This window comes from Carassius auratus, unplaced genomic scaffold, assembly GCF_003368295.1.
Source record: "Carassius auratus strain Wakin unplaced genomic scaffold, ASM336829v1 scaf_tig00214150, whole genome shotgun sequence".
In the NCBI taxonomy this organism is placed as follows: Eukaryota; Metazoa; Chordata; class Actinopteri; order Cypriniformes; family Cyprinidae; genus Carassius; species Carassius auratus.
Genome location: NW_020527538.1, coordinates 518,692 through 542,199, shown reverse-complemented (window position 1 = coordinate 542,199; position 23,508 = coordinate 518,692). Strand labels below are relative to the sequence as shown.

Here is a 23,508-nt window from a genome sequence, read left to right as displayed (position 1 = left end):
TAGTAAGAGATATCACAATAATTGATATGAAGAATGTAATATTGACATATTAATGAGTAAATTACAGTGCCCTGTGATTAGTATTGGTATTGGCAATTGAGCTATTTTTCATAATCAATAAAATTAAATGTAACTGTCATCTGAGATATATATTAATCAAATTCTTGATTAATTATTCAAATTCCCTATATATCATTTGAGTTAATTACTATGTAAAACTCATTGTTGTTACAACAGTTAGGTGTGACCACTGAATTGACCTGATCGAGTTGGCGTGCTCAGACAGGAGGGGCCTGAATACTGCTTTTAGGACTGAGTAACTAAAGATAAGCCAATTCTTAATTATGATTGTAGTCATAAGGATCATCTACCACCTGTGTACCAATCTCTCAAAATGTGTCCTGTTCTGTTCAGTGTTTATATTGTTAGCTAAAATAAAAACTAAAAAAAAAAAACTTCCATGAATTAAAATAAAGCTAAAATAAAATATGAATACTAAATGAAAAACTAGATACTAAATACAACTAAAATAACACTGGTTCTGCTGTGTGAACGAAGTGATATAAGACAGACAATTAGATCAAATCTGAATTCACCTACCTCATCAGACATCAGGGTAGCAATTGCTCTACCTATTTCATGGTATGACTTGGCTTTGCCTTTGGGTCCAAGAAGAATGAAAAGAAATCTGGAGAAGACGATTAAAAATATATTAGCACACCTAAAGTTAAACATGCTTTTTTTATCTATAGGTTTAATAAAAGACTATTTTTGACAAGAACTCCTCTCTGTCACTGTTTACTTTCCTCGTTGGTTCTGTGGGCTGAAAGAAGGGCATACCTGGTGGGCACAGGCACTTCAGTCAGTGCCCCTAACATGACAGCCTGCTGCAGCCTCACAAAGGCCACAAAAGGAGTGTCCAGGAAGTCCACTTCTCCAACGAGAACATTGGAAGCTTCAGCATCTCTGGGCAGCTTCTTCATGAACTTGTTCTTCAGCTGGACACATGGAGGATGGGATTTTAATGAAGCTCGGTAAAGAAGAAAAAACAAATGAACAAAGTGCACAAATCAAGCTCCAGCACATGACGTCATTAAATATACTGCCCGGTTGGCATTCTGTGCCACGAGGTGAGGTGTGATGAATCCAACAACTGCAACTGTCCAACTAATGAAAATTACAAAGATTGGTGGCTGCATGTGGGACTGTTGATTCGAAGGTTCAGCAATGGCCTACTATGGCTCCTGCATTCTTTTGCTCTTAACTCAGAGGAACCAGTGGTAACCAGTATAAAGAACTGCTAAACTAATTTAATTTATTTGGGCTGTTTTTCCTATAAGTGATAAAAAGAAGGCAAACTTCAAAGGCAGCAGCATCTGCCAGCTCAGACTTTGAGGCCATGCCAAATGTGACATTTACAAGCCAAAGCTTAGTAGTACACCCTGCTCACATAACCGTGAATTAAGCAAGTCATCACAGAGATTTTTAACAGCTAAAATTATCATTGCACAATCACTCAAGCATATATAAAGTACTTCTATATGTCTATTTCTTTCAATGATGTAAACATTTATTACTCTATTACTGTGACAGAAATGTATTAGCATGTTAATTAGGGGGTTCATAAATCCGATTTGACAGCTCTGCTGATAACAAGGATGGGGTTACAATGTCAGTCATTAATAAACCAATTCCCTAGTATACTACCAATACATAAACAACAACATTCCCTCCTGAAAGTCTTCTTGAACAGTCCGAGTTAGCAGTTTCATTAACCATTGACTGAAGAACACTGGAAACACAAGCACAATGGAAAACATTTAACCTGGAGCACTGGAGCACATGATGGGACAGACCTCTCACTCATCGACAGCACTATCTTCAGAGATCAGCTGTTTTAAAGGTCTTTTATTTGCATTTATTCCATTATACAACTGATCCCAACACTGATTATAATTGAACTACAGTTGTCAGATAAAATATGCACATATCCTGATGCATTAATAACTGTAATAATGCAATGAATGTGATAACCTTAGTCTTGCATTAGAAAAGATTATGCATTTTAAAATTAAACTTTTTTTTTTTTTTTGTCAATTTGGAAAGTTTTTAAGACTTCTTAGAAATGCGTGTTGAGTCCTCTTGTAGAAATTTTGTAGACACTAGTTAAGGCAGGTAATATTTAATTTCTACATGGAGATGTATTGAAAGGTTTTCTTTTTTGCTATGCTTGTTTATTTCAAGTTTTTCTCATTTTCTTGTGATTTGGATGTATAAAAAAAATATACATCCATTGCGGTCTACCATCTCTGGTCATTAAATATAGTCTATCACCAGACGTAAAGGGACAGTTCACCCTTACATGACAATTTTTTCTTGAGTTTGATTCACTGAAGCGAACATTTAGTAAAAAAAAAAAAATAATTATTATAATAATAACTTAAACTACTTAAAATTTGGTAAATAATAATGTATAGACTGTTCATTACACAAAGTTATCTCACGGCTTCAGAATATGAAATACAATGCAGTATAGTGGTCATATAAACTACTTTCAATTTACTTCTGAAGAAGCCTCCTCTTGTTTGAGTGAAGAAAGGAATACAGGTTTGAAACACAATGATGACCTTTTGAACTATCCCTTTGATGCAGTTTCCGCGGCTAAAAAATAAAAAGAGCAAATAGGTTGAGACTAAATGGCCAGCCCAAGATAATCATCCCTGTTTGGTGGGAATAACATTTAGAAACACTTAGTTCAATTCATGCTTAATTGTCTGGGAACTTAGGAAGAAAATCAACCGTGGAGTGATACAAATAATCTTAACCACTAATGAAACAAGAACAAGAGGTGAGGAAGCAACGGCCAGAAGGAAAGGAGTGATGTCACTGATTGTAACTGGAGGCCAGATTGTAGACAGTATTACTAGAGGAGCATAAGGGGATGATTAAGGTATTAGAAGGATGCACCTTAAACAACCTACAGTGCTTTTCTCAGACTTATATGAGTGTTTACATCTGAGTTGCTTTATGTAGGAGTCACAGAAGGGTCGTCAGATGCTTACGTTCTGTTATTTAATTTCAGCAGCACAACATGCTTAACAAAACACCATACAAAGTGGTGAAACACTGTATACGTTCCAGTTTTATTACCAGTAACTTCTGAACTTGACACATCACACTCTTTCAGAAACTTCCATTAAAACCAAATACAGTTGCAATCAAAATTACTCAACCCCCCCAGAGACTGCAGTACTTTTCAAATACAAGCTTTTCTGAAGATCCAGGATAAAATAAAAATTGCATCTATAACAGTTCACTGGCATATTAAAAGTGATATTGTCAATATATAATGTAATACTTTTGAGTTATAAGATTTTTTTATAATACTGCTATGTCATAATTATTCAACCCCTATTCAACATTGCTGTTTTGAAATCACTTATTTGCATGGTGGGGAATAAAACGGTCTCAAAACACAATTAAGCTTTTAGAAACTCTATTAAAAACAGAATTAGCTTGAGCCGTTACACATACAGTTAGCCCATGCATGTGTTGAAGTTGAGTAGCAAAAATGTCAACAGAGATCTTACAAAAGCTAAAGAGAATAAATATTGTATTACTTTAGAAAGGCTAAGGCTATATGAAGATTTCCAAGACATTGAAAGTTCCTAGAGACACAGCTCTCAGCCTTATTCCTTAGCTTAAAGTGTGTTTTACCAGAAAATCTTTGAGGTTGTGGAAGAAAAAACAATATCATAAAATGTTTAATCAGAGCAACTGAGAAAAAATCTGCAATGTTAAGCCAAACACTTGCAAGATGACCCGATGAAAGGAGGAAAACCATTTCAATGCAGTGTTTAAGAAGATCACTAGACAAGTGTTGCCTTTATTTTGAGACATTCTTGATCAAGAAGAACAAAAGGACAACTTGAACTTGATACAATTCATTTGAGTAGACTTGTGGAGCTCTGGAGGAATGTTATATGGAGTGATGTGACCAAACTGGAACTTTTTGGACCCATGCATCAGCAGTATGTCTGCTGCAAAAAAGGCAAAGCTCATAAGCAGAAGAACACCATCTCCATCCCCAAACTTGGAGGTGGATCAGTCCTGTTATGGGGTTTCTTTACTGTAGAAGGAAGTGGAAATTTGAATTTGAAGAAAGCAGTGGCAATGTGAAAGCCAAAGATTATCAGTGATCTGGAAGCTTTTCCAGGTGTGGAATGGGCCAAGACTGTAGTAGAGAGGTGACAGAAGCTTCTAATCACTTACAGACAGCGTTTATTGGAGATTTTAAAGAATAAAAGATCACAAAGGGGGTTGAATAATTTTGAACATGAATGTTTAGAGCCCATTCTAATTTTTTCATGATTCATCAATGTTCCATTCTCAGAATCACTCAAAAATGTATTAACAAACTTTCTATAATACTTTACTGATGCCTTTGTTAAATTGATTTCATAAAATGTTATCCTCCACAGCAAATTGTCTTGCAAGTCAAGCCCTCTGGCAGGTAGCATGTGATGTGGAAAGGCTTAGCATCATATCTGATACTGGATTACTTCCATTGCTAGTGCACTAGAAAGCAATGTTTTATTATTACATCAGTACATACATCAACACGACCTGAACGCCTGCATTTTGTGTAGTCAAGCCATGGATCAAATCACTTCCTGTTGGATCTAATGTGAATGAAGTGCTGTCAACGGAAATCTCAGCAAATAGGTTTTAAAAAATGTTTTACAATTGAGTTTTGCTATTTTTTTTATTGGTTCTGCCTTTGGGGGGCGCTCTCTCAGAGGAAAAAAAGTCATGGTATTCTTGTCCTACATTACAAAAATAAGCCTTAGGACTTCATCATAAGAATCATGAGATGGATATTAAGTTAGACCAATGTAGAACAGCAATTTTTATTACATTACATTTACATTTATTGATTTAGCTGACGCTTTTATCCAAAGCGACTTACAATTGATATAGACGTCAGAGGTCGCACGCCTCTGGAGCAACTAGGGGTTAAGTGTCTTGCTCAGGGACACATTGGTGTCTCACAGTGGATTCGAACCCGGGTCTCTCACACCAAAGGCATGTGTTATATCCACTGCGATACAAAAGTTATTTGTCATACATTTTATACAATATGTTATTTATTAATGTTCATTAGGTTACCATTCATTTCCAGATAATCTCAGTCTAATCTTGGAAAGCAGGAATGACGTCATCATATTAAAAAAAATAATAATAATAATAAATAAATGTGACAAGCCAAGAGTGCATGTGCATTACACAAAGCCTAGCCATTCCTCAATCTATGCTCACAACCACAATCTGTTCATGTCTTTGGGCCACCTCAAACAAGCAGCCTCTCAATCCCCCACTCTGCCAAAAGGGGCAAGGGGCATCTCCTCGGAGTTAACAGCTGGGACCTTCCAGCAATCACATCCACACTGGTTTAGCACATGCACAGAAACACTGTCAAAAATTTGCCAACTATCTCATATAATGCTGCATTCAGCAAGAAGAGCCGCATTGCCATTTTCAAGGGAAAAATGTAAAATTTCTCTGTGTTGAACTTCTGTGAAATTAGTTAATTTTTATGGTTTGTCACAGATTGACACCACCCTAATGACCTTTTGGTGCTCCTTCAATGAAAGGCCAAGAACTTGCCATTAGTAATGGAAGTTATTTCACACCAACTCTGTCCTTGTTACACGCTCCACTGCCTCTGTTCTGTTGTGCATCTTATGTGCACCGCAATGTCCTATTTCACCTTAAGGAAAACAATATAAAACTGAAGTGTCTTTATCAGTTTAGTCACTGAATGTGTTTATGAGCACAGATTTTTGGCAATCCAAATTAGTCAAACCTATATAGAGTACATATTTATATAAACTGGACTCACCTGATCTTTCTCTGGCTTGTCTGAGATATCATTCAGACTGCTTGATGTCAAGTTGTGATGTGTGGTGGTTGGGCTGCCTGAGCAAAATTTATGAAAATGACAGATCAGTGAAAAATGGGCACAATTCCATTCTTAAAAAAAAAAAAAAATGGGCACAATTCCATTCTTAAAAAAAAAAAAAAGTCTACAGAGAAATACAAATTCAGAATTAGCAAGGGCACCTTGAGTGTCAGATGAAACAAACAAGGGGAGCAGTGAGACTGACAACACTGTACAGAATATGAATATTTAAAAAAGTCCATGCTTTTAAAATTAAAATAATTTAAATTAGGAAAGGTGCTTTGCAATGCAAGAAAGGAACCTACTGAAAGGTTAACTATTAACCTTACAGAGTCCAAGTTATTGTCATCATGCTGTGAAAAGTATAGCAGGAGAACAACACAGTAATGCAAAGTATTCTCAATGCCAAAAACCTGCCAACAATTTTACTGACCAGGATTGTGTTATAATGACTAAGATGTCAGTTTGATGCAGCAAATAGAAGACAAAAAGCAGCCAAAATAAGAAAAAATGAGGCTGAATACAGATGAAGGTTAAAAAAAAAAAAAAACTTCATTTATGAAGCACTTTACAAAAAAAAAAAAAAAAAGTATATTGAGAGAAAAAAAAGAGAAAAATAATAATAATAAAACAAAAAAGACTTTGCATACACCTTCATAAATCCTACATTATCTGATCAGAGTTCATTAATATGGTTATGGTCATAATGATATGGTGATTATTTGAAGACTTTGGAATTGAAATCTATTAAGGGTAAAGGTCACCATAATGAGAAATTCTAGGTATGAAAATCGAACACATAACAATGACTACAGGACAGACTACCGAAACACAGATGGTCACAACAACAAATAAAAAAGTTAGAAAAGGTCATATCATACACTCTTAAAATACAATCTTCTATGTGTCACAGCAAAAACTTCCTTTTGGAAGCCTTATTTTAAAGAATATATATTTTGTATGATTTCATTTGTCTCTGAGGTGTTATTTAATTATTCAGTTAACTCTTTAAATGGTCTAAGAAGATTGTTTTCCTTGATATGACCCTCTTAAATTGTCAGTGTAATGCTATTTTTATAACAGTAATACGCTACGTTAGGTGAAAGAACACATATACATGTACTGGCAACTGGTAAGTTGGACTTACTAGGCCATCGCATGCTTGGACTTCCAGGGGCTCGCAACACCTCCTCTGAGGTGCGAGTCGTTAGACAAGGTACTGAACTCTCGAGTGGATTACGTGCTTTTAGTGACAATGCAGCAGAAAGGACAAAAGATGGTAAGAAAGGTGAAAAGAAAGAATGTTAAGGTGATAGAGGTCAGGGGTTTTAGGTATAAAGTTTAGCTAGTTTTGTAAAAGATTGTGTGAGACTGGTTTAAATTCGCTCAGGAAAATATAGGATTTGTTAGAGAGGTAGAAAAGCGGTTGCAGCTATTTTGTTTTCTTTTTCAGGAAACAAGTTCTAGTGAACAACATTTATGTGACATTCAAAAAGTCCAATGGTCAATGAACCACAGGATTCATGGTAGAAAACCTGTGCACATGCAGCCCACGAAACACCATCTAATCAGCTGGAAAAAAATGCTGTCATGATCTTTGTGTAAAGTTTTAGCAATGCACCATTGGCATGCAAATATTATTGACAAAAATCATATGATCCTTTTGACCAAGGCTTTATTTGAAGTCTTGTCTTTTCTTGTTCTTAACTGTTCTCAGATTAGTTCATTAGTTCATCAGTTCACACTGGTTTACATTCTCAACAATGTAATGCAACAGCCTATAATGTGCATCACTGAAAAACATATGCAGACAGAGACAGGAAAGACAGACAGAACAAAATTAAGGACTAACAAGGAACAAGTTATTATTTAAAGACCCCATGAACTCTTTCCTTTAGTAGCTCTGCCTGTATGCTTGTGTACTCCTAAATTAACCTTAAGCAGATACTGATGACTCATCTTGCACTACAAAGATTTTTGGCCAATCAAACGCTCATTGGAATGAGAATTATAAGTTTTTCAGGGTTCTCTTAAGAACCTTAAGCATTTATTTGAAATAGAAACAACATTATAAATGAGTTTATTGACACTTTTAATCAATTAAATCCATACTTGGTGAATTACCATATTAATTTAACCAATTAAAACAAAAAAATTCCACAGTAGTGATAACACACAAAAGAATGTGCTCGTCAAGCGATTTCATGGAGTCTTTAAAACATACAGACAACTACTTATAAAAAAATAAAATCATAAAAAGGCTAAATCTATGCTGAATCAACAATGAATCAGCAAATTGGTAAAACATTAGTAAAAAAATTATTGTGATCTGTGTGACTAATGCATTTTCAAATATTTGGTATTCTTCAGTTATCTTTGAGAATAACAGGAGAATAAAATAATAATACAAATTTTTTTTTTTTTACAAATATTTTTGAAAAGTGGAAAAAGAAAAAAATTCTCCCCAAAAAAATACAAAAAACTGCAGGAAAAAAAAAATCTCAATAGCTTAAAAGGAAAAAGGAAGGTAAAAAAAAAATACTGCACCAAACTGGCACCTATATTACCATTATCCGGGGGGGGAAACATCCTACTTGCGCTGGAGACCGTCTTGCCAATGTCAGCTAAGGATCGAAGATTGGACTTCTTGGTCTGGTGCCGATGCCTCCTCAGCAAGGTGTACATGACCTTATCTTTCAGGTCAGCTTTCAAGAGACCGTTCTCAATCTGACTGTCAGTGATCATTTCTGAAAGAGAGAGAGACAGTGAATGGCAAACAGAGAGTGGGAGACAGACAGAAAACAAAATTGGTGCTAGAAAAGACCTGCCTCATGGTTGTTTCACTTCTATAGATTTTGAGAAGCTCGTTACACCACCTTCACAACTGAGCAATCTTTTTATTTAAATACCAACTATACATATTGTTCATCAAACTTTAAACTAGAACTAGAAATTGAACTCTCCACAGGCACATGAAGTGAGTGTCAGTGAAGCAGCACATTGCTTTCTATTTTTAGCCTTCAGAAGTGGACATCTAATGAGGCAGTGGCTTGTGCATAAGATTGTCTGGTGGTTCCTGTAAACATCTATTTTTATAAAAGAGTGTTAAACACATGAGGCCTGGACCCTCAGGCCTTTTTTGTGAATGGTTTGGCCCTTAATGGCTGATCCTTCAATTCATTTTTAGCTCAAAAGGCTCTCTGTGAGGTTGACCAAGCTTAAAGGGTTACTCTACCCCAAAATAAAATGTCATTAATCACTTACCCCCATGTCGTTCCAAACCCGTAAAAGCTTCATTCATCTTTGGAACACAATTTAAGATATTTTGGATGAATACCGAGAGGCTTGTGACGGTCCTGTTGACTGCCAAGTAAAATATACTGTCAAGGTCCAGAAAAGAATGCAAAGCATCGTCAGAATAGTCCATTTGCCAACAGTGGTTGAACCGTAACGTTATGAAATGACAAGAATACTTTTTGTATGCAAAGAAAAAATTAAAAAAAATTGTCTCCTCTGCGTCTCTCCGCATCACCGTAAATCCATCTCGGAGAATATCCACTGAATGCAAGCAGCTTACACTCTTCTGGGTATACAGTAGGTTCCTCTTCTGTGTATCTTCTGCATACTTTTCTTGACCTTGACAGTGTATTTTACTTGGCAGTCAATGGGACAGTCACAAGTCTCCTGGTTTTCATCCAAAATATCTTAAATTGTGTTCCGAAGATGAACTAAGCTTTTACTGGTTTGGAATGACAAGGGGATACGTGATTAATGACAAACTTTTCATTTTGGGGTGGAGTAACCCTTTAACTTAACTTATGATTTGCTATAAATTGGTAATATGACTTGACAAATCATGCTCTGAGTAAAAGCTTTCAAGAGTGTGAATAACGTAAAACATGGGATTCAAGAATGTAAATTAAAGGGATTTTTTCAATCAATCCTCCTTCATTAAAGGAAGCTATTACAAATAATAACCAGAATTACATAGTTTGCTTACAGTACACTAGAGTTAATGGCCAAACATTTTTTTTACTTGATCTTCCTCACACAACGGCCATCCCGATTCTGAATGGATGCAACCACCCGTGCATCTGAGCCTAGAGTTACAGCGAGGGTTGAGAGAGGAGTGTATTAAACAAGAGCTATGAATGCATCCTGACATGTGAGCATTTGGAAACCAAATAAATAGATGGGCTGCTGGCTGAGAGCATGCATGCATATCACATCTCTCAGTCCTTACAATACATTTGGAAAAGCTTTTTCTCTGAGTCTGATCTCAAGTATTAGCTTTATGATATTTCTTTTGCCATTTTATCCACCGACAGGGTGCCAGTTCTGGTGCCCTACATGAAACCATTCTGCATGCTTCCACTACAAAGCTTGCAGCTCCATGACACAAAAATGGCTCCTAAAACCAGCTTGTATAAAACAATTATTGATGCAAAATTTACATTGCATAAAGCTAGATTGTTTCATCCATTTGACAAACCTCTTCATATGTACAATTTTTCAAACTGCACAGCATCACTTTGTCATTATATATCTAATAAAAATAATACTCTCAAATATTCTATCAATGTCATATTTGACATTAATATTTTTTTTAACAAATTACAATACATTTTTTTATACATGTAGTTCAAAACTAAAAAAAATGTGAAAACAAAAATATAAATAAATTGAACATATGTTTCAATGGAATAATCTTTTTTTTTCCTCCTGTTGTGATAAGGCATTACGGGCCAAATAAAAACTCACCACAGGCCAATTTTTGTCCACGAAGTTTGGCCATCTCTGCTTTAGATGTTAAAATATGTAACTCATACTTCCAGCCCCTTCAGATTTTGTATGATCTGATTGCTATAGATTTCATTTAATTGAAATTAAAAACTTGAATCACAAACTTAACGAAATTAAATTAAATCCATCTGTAAATTATATACATATTTAGTAAAAGTTAAATAAAGAATTGTTAAAGACTGCAACATGGGGTTTATTTTACAGAAGTTATCTCATTGTTTGTCTCTCAAGTCAGTGTAAACATGGTCCACTGAGTACATAAATGCCTCTTCTGAGCACCAACACTATTTTAGTTGATAAAGGGTTTTTTAGTGCTTTGTGTTTGTAACCAAAACTGCTTAAGGTAGTAGAGTATTTCTTAATAAAACAGAAAGTACCCTGCATTAAAGTCCAAAATGGCTACAGAAGAAACACTTACCGACGACCCCTGGCAGAGTGTTTGCCTCCAGGTCCAGCATGATGGTGCCCTTCTCTATACACGTCCTAAGCTCAAAGAGACTATGTAAGGACAGCGTGGCCACATGCGGTTTACTCCACCGCTCCCCGCCTTTTTCCACCTTCTCTTCGAACTTGATCCACCTTCGAAGAAGAAACCACAGAGAGTTGAAGGTACTGAAGTTAAAATCAAGTGCAACTGCAAATCAATTGAGCACTGATTTAAAAATGATTTGATGCTCGAGAAACATTTCTTCTTATTATCACAGCTGAAAATGGTTGTGCTTCTTGATATTTTTGTAGAAACTGATTATTTTCTAGGATTAAAAAGTTCAAAAGTACAACATTAATTTGAAAATGTTTTTTTGTTGTTGTTGTTGTAACAATGAAAATGTATTTTAATGTCACTTTTGATCAATTTCATGCGTCCTTGCTGAATAATAGCATTCATTTTTCAAGGAAAAATCTCACTGACCCCAAACCTTTGAAAGGTAGTGTATCTTTGTAAATCCACAATACATATATTCTTAAATCTACAGTATCAGAGACAAATACTAGTTCCGGATATCAAAAAGCACTCATGTTCAGTTCAGCTCTAATCTTACCCCCTGTATAACTTTATTAAAATTAATGACCCTGCTTGAAAGGTTTAAGTATGTAATCCTTAATCCAAAAATACACAAACAGTCTGTAATCTAATCTCTAAAACAAACTCTCAGATAAAATCTTGATTGAAAATGAAAAGATCAGCAGTAATCATTCTGGTACTTATTCATAGTAATCTGTTAAATGCCTGCTGTGGTATGTGATAATGGCCGCTGATTTGGCACAACCTGGAGTGCCACTCAACTTTATATGAAACTGCCCCTCTAATTGAATGATTGAATCCTTTCAAGAACAGCACAGCTGCATTATTAATTTTTTGCTGCATGCATTTCATCAGAGACCAAGCTGTCTGCTCAAATGAACTCATGATCGGAGGGATTTAAAGCAGCAGTTACTGTTTAACGATTGGATGCGCTTTTAATGAAAGCCAACTAAAATATTATATTATTTATATATTTTTATATATATATATATATATATATATATATATATATATATATATATATATATATATATATATATATATATATATATATATATATAGACACACACACACACACATATATGTATATGGAAAGTTCAGACGCAAAATCCTCTAAGTGCCATCTGAAATTTTCATCAGCTTGATAAAAATCCTAATTTTAGATGAAAATTTCAGATGGCACTTGCATCTGAACTCTTCATATATACACACAAACATTTTTTTTCCTTCAAAATCTTTCCCTAAAGATTAACCAGGTCAAAATCAACACTATCAAGTGTTCAAAATGCCTTTGTATACTGGCACCAAGTGGTCGTTGGCATTGAGCCAGTACACTTGAATCTTCTATTGATGAATTGTATAGTGCCTGTATAACAACTCTGAAAGAGCAATTAAAACAGTCTTTACAGAAAATAGAACATAAGTGTCCTGTTTTTCTCTTCTTCTCTGAAAATACACTACCATTCTAAGGTTAGGAGTTGGTACAATTGTTAAATGCTTTTGAAAGAAGTCTCTCATGCTCACCAAAGCTGAATTTATTTAATCAAACATGAAGAAAAACAGTAAAATTGTGAAATATTAACACTCTTTGACCAACCCTTTGACTCACATGACCCTTCAAAAATAATTTTAATATTCTGATTTGGTGTTAAAAACAACTAATGTTTAATATTTTTGTGGAAATTGTAATTTTCTTTCTTTCTTTTTTTATTTTTTATTTGATAAATATTAAGTTGAAAAGAACAGCATTTATTTGAAATAGAACACTTTATAAACATCTTTACTGCCATTTTTAAATCAATTTAATATATCTTTGCTGAATAAAAATAAAAAATAAATAAAAAACATTTTGACCCCCAAATTTTGAACAGTAGTGTAGCTCAAATGTAATATTTAAAATTGAAATTAATTAAAAAAAAAAAAAAAAACAACACTTTAAGAGCTCTGTCTGCAAATTTAAAACAAGACTCAGGTCTCTCTCTGAGCCTCACTAGAGACCCAGCCAAGCCATGACACTCTTACTGTACCTGGCAGTTTCCTTCCACTCCATCTCCTGGCCATCAACAGACAGTAGCTCGTCCAGCTCTGTGAAGAGCTGAGGGGGCGCAGGGCTGTCATCGTCCTCTCCCAGCATGAATCGGATGCGCTCAGCAGCAGGTGTGACTGCAACAGGAAAAATACTGCGAGTCAGAGGCGAAGGTACAGTCCTGCATATTTCCAGCTTGCAATCATCACTTATGCCATTAGGCATGATCTCCAGCTCTGATGGAGGAGGAATCTTGACCGCAGACAGGTCCACATCCTGATGGGACTTAGACTCCATCTCCTCATCTCCAGCCTTACTCTTCTCCACATTATTGTTCTCAGACATGTTCTCCGGGTTGCTATCTGATGTAAAACACACTTTTGTTCCCCAGAACACGATCAAAGCTGGTGAGGATGACTGAGTGAGGGAGGGAGGTCAGAGACACGACACCCCACACAGGCAAGCAGCACTCAGACTGTCATTAGAGCTCTCCGTGTTGTCTGCTGTCCTGTACACCCCACTCTAACACAGTGACACCTAGGTAGTTAAAAAGGGGGTCCCACTTGTCAACCCAGAGCAACAGCCCGCCCATCGGCTGCTCCGACTGTATCCCCTCGCCATTGGCCCTCTGAATCTGGCACCCTGCCCTGAGCTCCTCATTAACAATTAGGAAATGTTTCACAAACTGTTCATTCTTCAAAAGAGGGCCTCGCTTTCCTTCTCACTTGTTTTCCAATTTGAATATTTATTCATTCTTGTGGAAAAAAAAGTAAACAGTAATGTTTAATCCAAATAACTCCTCACCCATCTTACTAACTCTGGAGTCCCGCATTAAAGGCTCATCATCAAAACTGGCAAAATCTGACAGTGAAATCCAGTGTAGAAATGAAAGTGTTATCTTATATGAAAAGAGTTATTCCTACCTGACCTAAACTATGAAATGTACACAATTTGCATCATTTAAACAACCAAAATAGAATGGATCAGAAAAAAAAAAAAAAGAGTTGTTAAAAGGTTGAAGGTCATGGTGATTATTCTTCACTACCTTTAACTGTTCAGTAAATGTTCAGCAATAACTGATATAAGTGAAATATGTGAATGAACTGTTGCATAGGCATTTCATATAGTGCAGTAAAAAAGATTCAACTTCCATTGCTGATGTCACTGACTTTAGATGGCATTTTCTAATGCTGATAATATCATGGATACAATGCTGTTGAAGTAAATAAGTAATCAGATTGTACAGCTCTGCACTGACGAACATCCAGACAGAATTACCATCCATAAAGCACTTTTGAAAAGAATTACACTATAGAATCTGGTTGTAAAGTGTGACAAAGCCAGTGTTTTCCTCAACTTTTACTACTGATGCGTTAGAAGGCAGGTCAAAGATCTTATCAGCACCTGGAAAAGTGATAACCCAAACTATACTAGCTGTAGAAAAATCTGTAATTACTAAATTTACATAATACCATCATCTACAACACCATATTGCACAACATTATATGTTTACAAATCAAATCATTGATTCTGACGCTATAAAAATCTGGATAGGCTTGCCTTGATAGACTTTAAAAATAAATAATTTAACACATTTATTTTACAACAAATTATATAGTGCCTATCCATGTATTCATTAATTCATCTTAATGCGTTTCCATTCAAAAGAAAGAGTTTTGTTTTTGTTTTTTTTTGTTTTTTTAAGAAATACTTTTATTCAGCAAGGATGCATTAAAGGGACATGCATTAAAGGGACCAATAAGGTGAATACTCAACCAAACAGTTGCTGGTCCCCATTGACTTCCATGATATTTTTCTTCCACACAATGGAAAACTGTTTTTCAACATTGATAATACGGTAATATAATACTGTTTTTACTGTGTTTTTTTATATTTCTGATCAATTTGATGCAGCCACGGTGAGCATAAGAGATTTCTTACTGACTTCATAAACTTAAAAAAAAAAGTGAAGTGACATACAGCCTAGTATGGTTACCCATACTCAGAAATTTGCGCCTGCATTTAACCGATCCAAAGTGCACACACACAGCAGTGAACACACACACTGTGAATACAAACCAGGAGCAGTTGGGGGTTTGGTGCCTTGCTCAAGGGCACCTTAGTCATGGTTTTGCTGGCCCAAGACTCAAACCGACAACCTTAGTGTTAGGAGTCAAACCCTTTAACCACTAGTCCACAACTTCCCCCCACAATTTTGAATGTTAGTGTGCATATACTGATATAATCAAGACACGATGTCCATTTAAATAATAGTTAAAAAATAAAAACTTAAAGTTCATAGTATACCTTGGTATATTTTTTTTTTTAAATGATCAGGCCATGAATGACCAGGAAGTGACTAGGCAGTACTTTTTAAACTCATTTAGACCAGTTCATTGTCCCAACTCTCTTCTACAAAGTCCACACACAAAGTGCATAGAGACAACTCTGCTACGGATACCAAAAACTAAGCCTCAGTGGGCACTCGCTACATGTTGTTGCTAAGCAGGCCCGGGACAGAAGAAACAAGAGAGAGAAGGAGAGAAAGAGGCATGGGTGAGTTCAATATGGGAGAGAGTGCAAAGAACAGACAGAAATGAAAATCACATCGTTCAAACAAGTTTCAGAGTTGTGGGCTCTCTCGCCAAGAGCTACGACCCACACAAAGGGGACTTTGTCCATGCACCAGGGGCTTATGGGAAAAGCAAGGCGGGGAGGGGGGTGTGCTGCTCAGCGCCCAAACAGGGACTTAGCTGAGCTGCCACTTCATGCTGGAGAGTCCCAGTCTCACTAGCAACACTGTGCAACATCCCACATCATGCAAAGAGCAGTATCCCAGACCAAATTCCTCTCACTGCATCTGAGAGCAAGTATTCAATGACAGTCTTGCACCATGCACAGACTAGAAAAACAATCATTCTCAATGCTCACGGGTTACTGAATTGTGGTGTTGAGGCGTCTGTCTGTAGTAGAAGGAATGGCCTTTGGAGCATTACAAGACTTATATGCTTGCAGGCATAAATTAATAGGTAGGCTTGGCAGTTCAAAGACAATCTTTATGAATGCACATTATTTACATCAGAAGTTATACTCTCTTAAACTTTTGCTGATGGTGAGGTGTGGAATTTTACAAAAGTTAAATTGGAAATGAAGAAGCCTACACAAAGGGATAAAGCCTTAAGAAGCCAACAGATAGATTTGGTAGGGCTGGGATTTCCACCTGGGTTTTTGTGAGTCAATGAAAAGCTAATAAGCATGTTTCAGAGTGAAGAGCAGCACTATGTTAATTTACTCGCATACAGCTTATAATAATGTGCAGTTAATTTCATAGGAAATGCTGCGTCTCACAAACTCTTTCTCGGCAAGTGCTGTTAGTTTGACATGCATTTAAGAAAACATTTGGGAACTTCAAGTAAATGTCTTAGTTTCAAGAGGTTCGGCTGACAAAAAAAAAGTTTGGGAACCCTTGTGAGATAGAGAGGCTACCAATGCTAGATGTTGAGGCAATATTGCCAGTATACTGATTCATGGTAGTCTAAGGTGTTCTGTGTGATTATTAGTTTCTTCATAGGTGGTTGTTAGGGTGTTCTGTGTGTTTCTAGGGGTTTTCTTTCTTCCTTAAGTGACAAGTTTTTATAATATTCTGATATGTAATAAGGGTGAATGGGTCAAGGGTTTGTATGTATGACCAATAGTAATCCTTGTTTTAGCAGTCCATATCAAACGATCATATATGCAGGTTCCATTTTCCAATTTTTGGACTTATGAATAATTCCATGCAACATGTTTATGACAATGTAGAAAATAATTAACATCACAACTGTACACATCAGAAGCTTCTGGTATTTGAATAAGCAGTTTTACACTCACTAGATTACTTGCACAAAAAGGCATTATGAGTGTGTATTACACAAATGTCTTTTGTATGTACTCCTAGCAACAGATGCTTGGCAGAAACACATGATTCATCACATATCAAGACACAACGGGGATTTCAAGTCAGCTTCCTACTCGGATGCACACTCGCTTGTGGTCCAAACAGCAGGGTCAATGTGAGTTGTATTAAAAAAAATAAACAATTAAACAATTTTTGGACATTTCTTCACTGTGTACATGACATAGGGTCTATAGTCAAGTTAACTATCATCAAGTTAATACTATAAAGAGTTATGATAGTTTCAAACTTCTGACTTACATTCAAAAAATATTTAATTTGGAGTAGAGTTTAGATCAACTTGAAGTGTCAAGTGTGGTTTCCTCCAGCTTTTGTGTTCAGACGAAACCGTAAGCCTGTGAGAACAAATGTAGGGCACCACTGCTGTGTTTCACATCTGTCCAGCAGGGAGAAACACAACAGTGATCAAACACATTTGAGGCGTCACATGCCTGTGATGACTAGCTCTTGTCTTTTGTTTGAGGCACAGAAAATCTATTGTTCTTTCACTTGACTGCCTCCCTTGCCATCTCCTACTGCCGTCCTGACAGTAACTGATACCCAACTCCACCAGAGTACAACTACCAATGTCTTCCCAACGACTTTCCCACTTCATGGAAAATGTCCACATCCTAATGATTCTAGAACAGCTGCTGGGGACAAATACAAGCGTAATAAAAAGTACAATTGGCTACTTATCTGCCTGAGTTTTCATCTTCTTCATAATTTTTCTTACCTTATCAGTTACACATGTTACATCAGGTTAGTTATGTGATTACGCAGCTCTCAGCGCCTGAGTTCCAGTCAGATATGTAGTATGACCTGCACTATTAGGATGTGTTTTTAAAGGGCCACTTAACACTCTATGGTGAATTTTACTATAATATTTTCATGTCTGCCTTAATTTTAGCACAATTTAAACAACTTCACAATTTAATTAATTTGGGACTGACTAACAACTGATGTTTTGAGAGAGATTCCATAATGACAGCCCTGATAGACGAATAAAGAATGGGAAAATCTGTCATCGAAGCACTACAAACATGCCTCTATGTTTCTTTCCTATACTAAAAACGTGAATAATTCACAGTATGAAACAGATAGGTCTGGCCCTGGGTGCTGAATAGGGCTGCGTAAAAAATATATATATTTTTCGATTAATCGTTTTTTAAAATGTGGTCGATTCAAAATCGATTCTCAAAGGCCACAAATCTTTTTTTTTTTTTTTTTTTTTTTTTCTGATAATTTTATCTTAAAATTAATTAACTTGACCCTGTTTGATCAAGGAATGTGACGGTTTTGACTTTTTTCAGCATACATTTTTCATCTTGTATCAATTTAACCTAATTGTATGCATTTGAAAATTAGAGATGGGTTCTTTTTTAATGTACCCAAGTGTACCTAAAATAAAATAGTTTAATATTTGTGGCTCTTAATTTCTTTTTATTAATAAACCACTTGTAAACTTATGTTCACTGTTCTTTTTTATAAATAAAGTATTTGTATTAAATCTATATTCATTGAGTTGAATCGAGAATCAAGTATAGAAAATCGAATCAAAAATCGAAATCGAATCAATTTGAGAACTTGTGAATCGAAATCGAATCAATCTGGAAGATCTGAATCGATACCCAGCCCTAGTGCTAAATGTTCCAAATTGTATATGTGCTAAGATTTACTATATAGCAACAGTCATACCCATATATATTTTTTTTACTTTATTTTTTTTTCTTATTACGCCTAATAAATTTATTAAACACCATACACATCCTGGATTCACGATGATATGCTGTCTGATAGAGGTGGCTTTCTGTGTTTGCGCTTCGGTTATGTGTCAGTCAGCACGAGCACCGCAATGAGCTTTTCACTCCTTTTTGCACTTAACTCTGTTTTAACACATCTAGCTTGTACCACTCTTTATTTTCTCTTTCATGCTTGTACTTTATCACTCTTTAAGGTATATGTAACGTAAATAGTATTTGCTATGAGGATATATTTGCATACAGCAAAATCGTACTCGGTTACGAACGTAACCTCGGTTCCCTATAATACGGAACGAGTACTGCGTATGGGGAAAAGCTCCTTTTTTTCCTCGATACTGAAGCCTTTTTCCAATAACGCAGTGCAACTGCACTGCCATTGGTTTAATCTGTAAACTTTTTTAAACCAATGACAGCACTGCGTAGCTGTGCTAGCCTGTGGCGATGCAGTGCGCCAAAGCCCGCCAGAATGGGCGGGGCGAATGGCTATATAAGCAGGCAATTGCCAGAGGAAATCAGGTCATACGACTGAAGCGACGACACTGAACCCGCAGCCTCGTGGCACGGCATATAACTCAGTACTCGTTCCGTATCTCAGGGAACCGAGGTTACGTTCGTAACTGAGTACGTTCCCTTTCGATACTTCACTCATACTGCGTTCACTTCAAACCGAAAGAACCCGAGCATGCAAGGTCGGGATATCCAAGTTATAGAATCTGACAAAAGTGGACGGCGAGGACCAGCCGGCCACCTCACAGATGTCCTTGATAGAGACACCACTAGACCAGGCCCATGAAGAGGCCATCCCTCTAGTAGAGTGGGCTCTTACTCCTATGGGGCACTCAAGGCCCATAGAGGAGTAACATAGAGCGATAGCTTCAACTATCCAACGCGAGAGGCGTTGCTTTGAGACCGAAGACCCCTTGGTGCGGCCACCAAAGCAGACAAAAAGCTGGTCAGATTGACTGAACGGCTGTGACCGCTCAATGTATATCCTCAAAGCCCTCACTGGGCAGAGTAAATCCAGCTCTGTCTCACCTGACAACGGAGGCAGAGCTGAGAGGGAAATTACCTGTGCTCTGAATGGCGTCGAGAGCACTTTAGGTACGTAGCCATGCTTGGGTTTTAAAATGACCTTAGAGTCATTGGGCCCAAACTCAAGGCATGCAGGGCTCACCGAGAGGGCCTGCAAATCGCCAACACGCTTGACCGATGCTAGAGCAAGTAGCAGAGCGGTTTTGACCGTTAGGGGCCGAAGGTCAGCTGACTGCAGCGGTTCAAATGGAGGTCCTTTGAGTGCTCAAAGGACCGTGTGAAGGTACCAAGTGGGAACGGTGAGAGGACGTGGGGGCTTCAACCGCCTAGCACCTCTCAAGAAACGCACAATGAGGCTGTTTCGACCCACTGACTGGCCAGCAATAGGAGCATGAAATGCTGCGATGGCTGCTACGTAAACTTTGAGCGTGGATGGGGTGAGACCCTTTTCTAGATGCTCTTGGAGAAATGACGGTATCGGAGATACGTCACACTCAACAGGGTCTTTGTTTTGTGCTAAGCACCAGTCAACAAAGACTGACCATTTCTGGGCGTAGAGGCGTCTTGTAGACGGGGCTCTTGCCTGAGCAATGGTGTGTAGCACTTCCCTGGGGAGGCTCAGAGGCTCCCATCGAGGGACCATACATGCAGAGCTCAGAGTTCTGGCTGTGGATGCCAGATTGTCCTGTTCGCCTGAGAGAGGAGGTCCCGCATCAGGGAGATCGGCCATGGGGCTTTCATGGAAAGCCTGAAAAGCTCCGAGGACCAAACTTGGCTCCTCCAGAGTGGGGCCACTAGGAGGACTCTGTGTCCGTCTTCCCTGACTCGTCTGATGACCTGAGGGATCAGAGCGATCGGGGGAAAAGTATAAAGAAGGAGGCTGGGCCAGTTGTGGGCCAGCGCATCTGTTTCCTTTGAAAAATAAGTTGGGCAATGAGAGTTGCTTTCTGAGGCGAAGAGGTCGACCTCTGCCTTCCCGAAAATCTCCCAGATTTTGAGAACCGTCTGGGGATGGAGCATCCACTCGTCCGAGGGGACATTGCTCCGTGAAAGCATGTCTGCTCCCAGATTCGTCTTGCCAGGTATGTGTGTCACCTTGAGCGATCGCAACCTGGGTAATGCCCATTCCAAGAGGCGCTTTGCCAGTGCGCAGAGGCGGCTGGACGAAAGGCTGCCTTGGTGATTCATGTAGGACACCACTGTCAACCCAGGTTGGACGCATCTGTTGAGAGCACAATCCTTCTGGAAACCACCTGTAGGGGTACTCCACGACTTAACCAAACAGGGTTCGTCCAAGGCTCCAGGGCTGCTAGACAGGCCTGGTTGACCCTGATGCAAAAGCCGCCGTGCCGCCAAGCATGAGGTGGGACCCGGAATTTCAGCCAGTATGCAGTGAGTAGCCGTGTTTTATTTTCCCCAACACCCACTTGGACACTCCGGGGAAGGCCTGCCAGGCCTCGGCCGGCGTGACAAGAAGCTGGATAGTGTCGGATGGCAGGCCGCTGATTAGGGGCTTGAACACTGAAGAGTGTGGAAGAGGAAAACTGCTCTCTTTTTGAAAATGTGAAATATTTATTGTGTTCGCCATAACAACGGCGCTTTGCGTGGACGCAACAACGGTGGGCGGTTTAGTGCGCCTAGTGGGGCGAGCTGGGTGCTTATGGCGAACACAATAAATATTTCACATTTTCAAAAAGAGAGCAGTTTTCCTCTTCCACACTCTTCAGTGTTCAAGCCCCTAATCAGCGGCCTGCCATCCGACACTATCCAGCTTCTTGTCACGCCGGCCGAGGCCTGGCAGGCAATCCGCGAGCGCAAAGAGGCGAGACTCATGCTCTCACAAAAGCAGCATGAAGTCTCAGTGAGTGCAGCCTCAGCGTGGGGTTTTCCCAGGCAGAAAACACACTCACCATGGCCGTCGTCATCATGCAGAGGGGCTCTGCATGTGCCACAGCTGTGGCGCGGCATGGCCACCGGTGTTAAAACGGCATTAGAAACGCTCTTTTAGAGTGGTGAAAACCACTGGAAAAAGCTCTTTTGTGATCGCCGGATGGCGGCAGGAGATCGCTGAGAAGCGGCCGGAAGCGGGAAGCGGGTGGCGCGAGATCGGCGCTAAGAGCGGCAGTCTGCGAGAACACCAGCGCTGCAAGTCTCAGCTGTCTCAGCTGGTCCGCTGCGGTGCCTCTTCGACGGCGAGAACTAGTTCCAGGTGAAGGCGTTCAGCAAAGATCCAGCGAAGTGAAGTCGTCGCTGAAGGAGTAAGATCTGATTTCCTCTGGCGATTGCCTGCTTATATAGCCATTCGCCCCGCCCATTCTGGCGGGCATTGGAGCGCTGCATCGCCACAGGCTCGCGCAGCTACGCAGCGCTGTCATTGGTTTAAAAAAAGTTTACAGATTAAACCAATGGCAGTGCAGTTGTACTGCGTTATTGAAAAAAGGCTTCAGTATCGAGGAAAAAAGGAGCTTTTCCCCATATGCAGTATGAGTGAAGTATCAAAAGGGAACTCTAACGATACACACATCATACCATGGTAACATTATATTATTGTCATACCGCCCAGCCCTAATGCACAGTATTGGTCTATTTGTAATCACACATATCCTAGTGTGATCTGGTCACTTCCTGGTCATCAGGAATAGTGTGTGTGGATGGAGATGGGGTAACATTTAGGGCTGGGCGATATGACAGTATAAATCTGATGGACGAAATAAAAAATCTATTGATTCATATTGTGCTCTATCATTTATTTCGTAGTGCCGCAATACGGCAATACATTTTCATTATTTGAATGATAGCAGCCTTACATGCATTACATGGGGATGCAGGCAGACACGTGAATAACAGCATGCGTGCACTCACGTCACGTTGCTGTGCGCGTGGTCACAAAAACAATGTTTGCATGCTTTTTTAAACACTGCTGTTCAAAACAACTGATTTTAGGCCGTTGAAGCACAAACAACAGAGCTATATGCGCATGCTGTTTCTGTGTGAGAGGAATGTGTAAGCCGCGCATCAGCTATTAATAAAGCTCGTGAGCATTTTTGCCGCTTTTTTGGCTTTGAACGAATGCATAAACACTTATATGCGTCCACATGCAAGTATCCTCATAAACTTCTTAAGGGAATGTAAACAGTTGCGAGAGAAAGCGCATATGTAAAAGTATATTGGATCCAAAATTTGGTCTTAAAGGGGAAGCTGTCCAATATTCATCCTGTCTGCCATTCATGAAAATCTCTCACTGCTCTTCACAATCACTTTTGTAACTAGAATAAGGAGGAAATAAATAAATAAATAATGCTAATGATTATGTGTGTGTGTGTGTGTGTGTGTGTACTTGTCTACCTATCCAACAGGGGACCATGGTGTCGTTACACACTCACCAACAGGGGACCTCAGAGCTAAGAGGGGACATTTTTCAGGTCCCCTGTTAGACATGCCTTAAATCATGCTAAAATCAACTGA

General features: G+C 38.4%; 1 protein-coding gene across 1 annotated transcript in view; it reads right to left on the bottom strand.

The window, feature by feature from the left end:
* Window positions 1-573: 573 nt before the first annotated feature.
* Window positions 574-23,508, bottom strand: part of LOC113091265 (electrogenic sodium bicarbonate cotransporter 1-like) — a gene marked incomplete at its 3' end in the record, with an annotated part of 72,896 nt that continues 49,961 nt past the window's right edge. The window contains exons 5-10 of the mRNA XM_026256673.1: window positions 13,316-13,451; window positions 11,184-11,344; window positions 8,530-8,709; window positions 5,903-5,979; window positions 841-998; window positions 574-688 (exon numbers count right to left, since the gene is read on the bottom strand). Coding sequence (XP_026112458.1) covers window positions 574-688; window positions 841-998; window positions 5,903-5,979; window positions 8,530-8,709; window positions 11,184-11,344; window positions 13,316-13,451 — 827 coding nt within the window. The remainder of the gene's footprint in view (window positions 689-840; window positions 999-5,902; window positions 5,980-8,529; window positions 8,710-11,183; window positions 11,345-13,315; window positions 13,452-23,508) is intronic.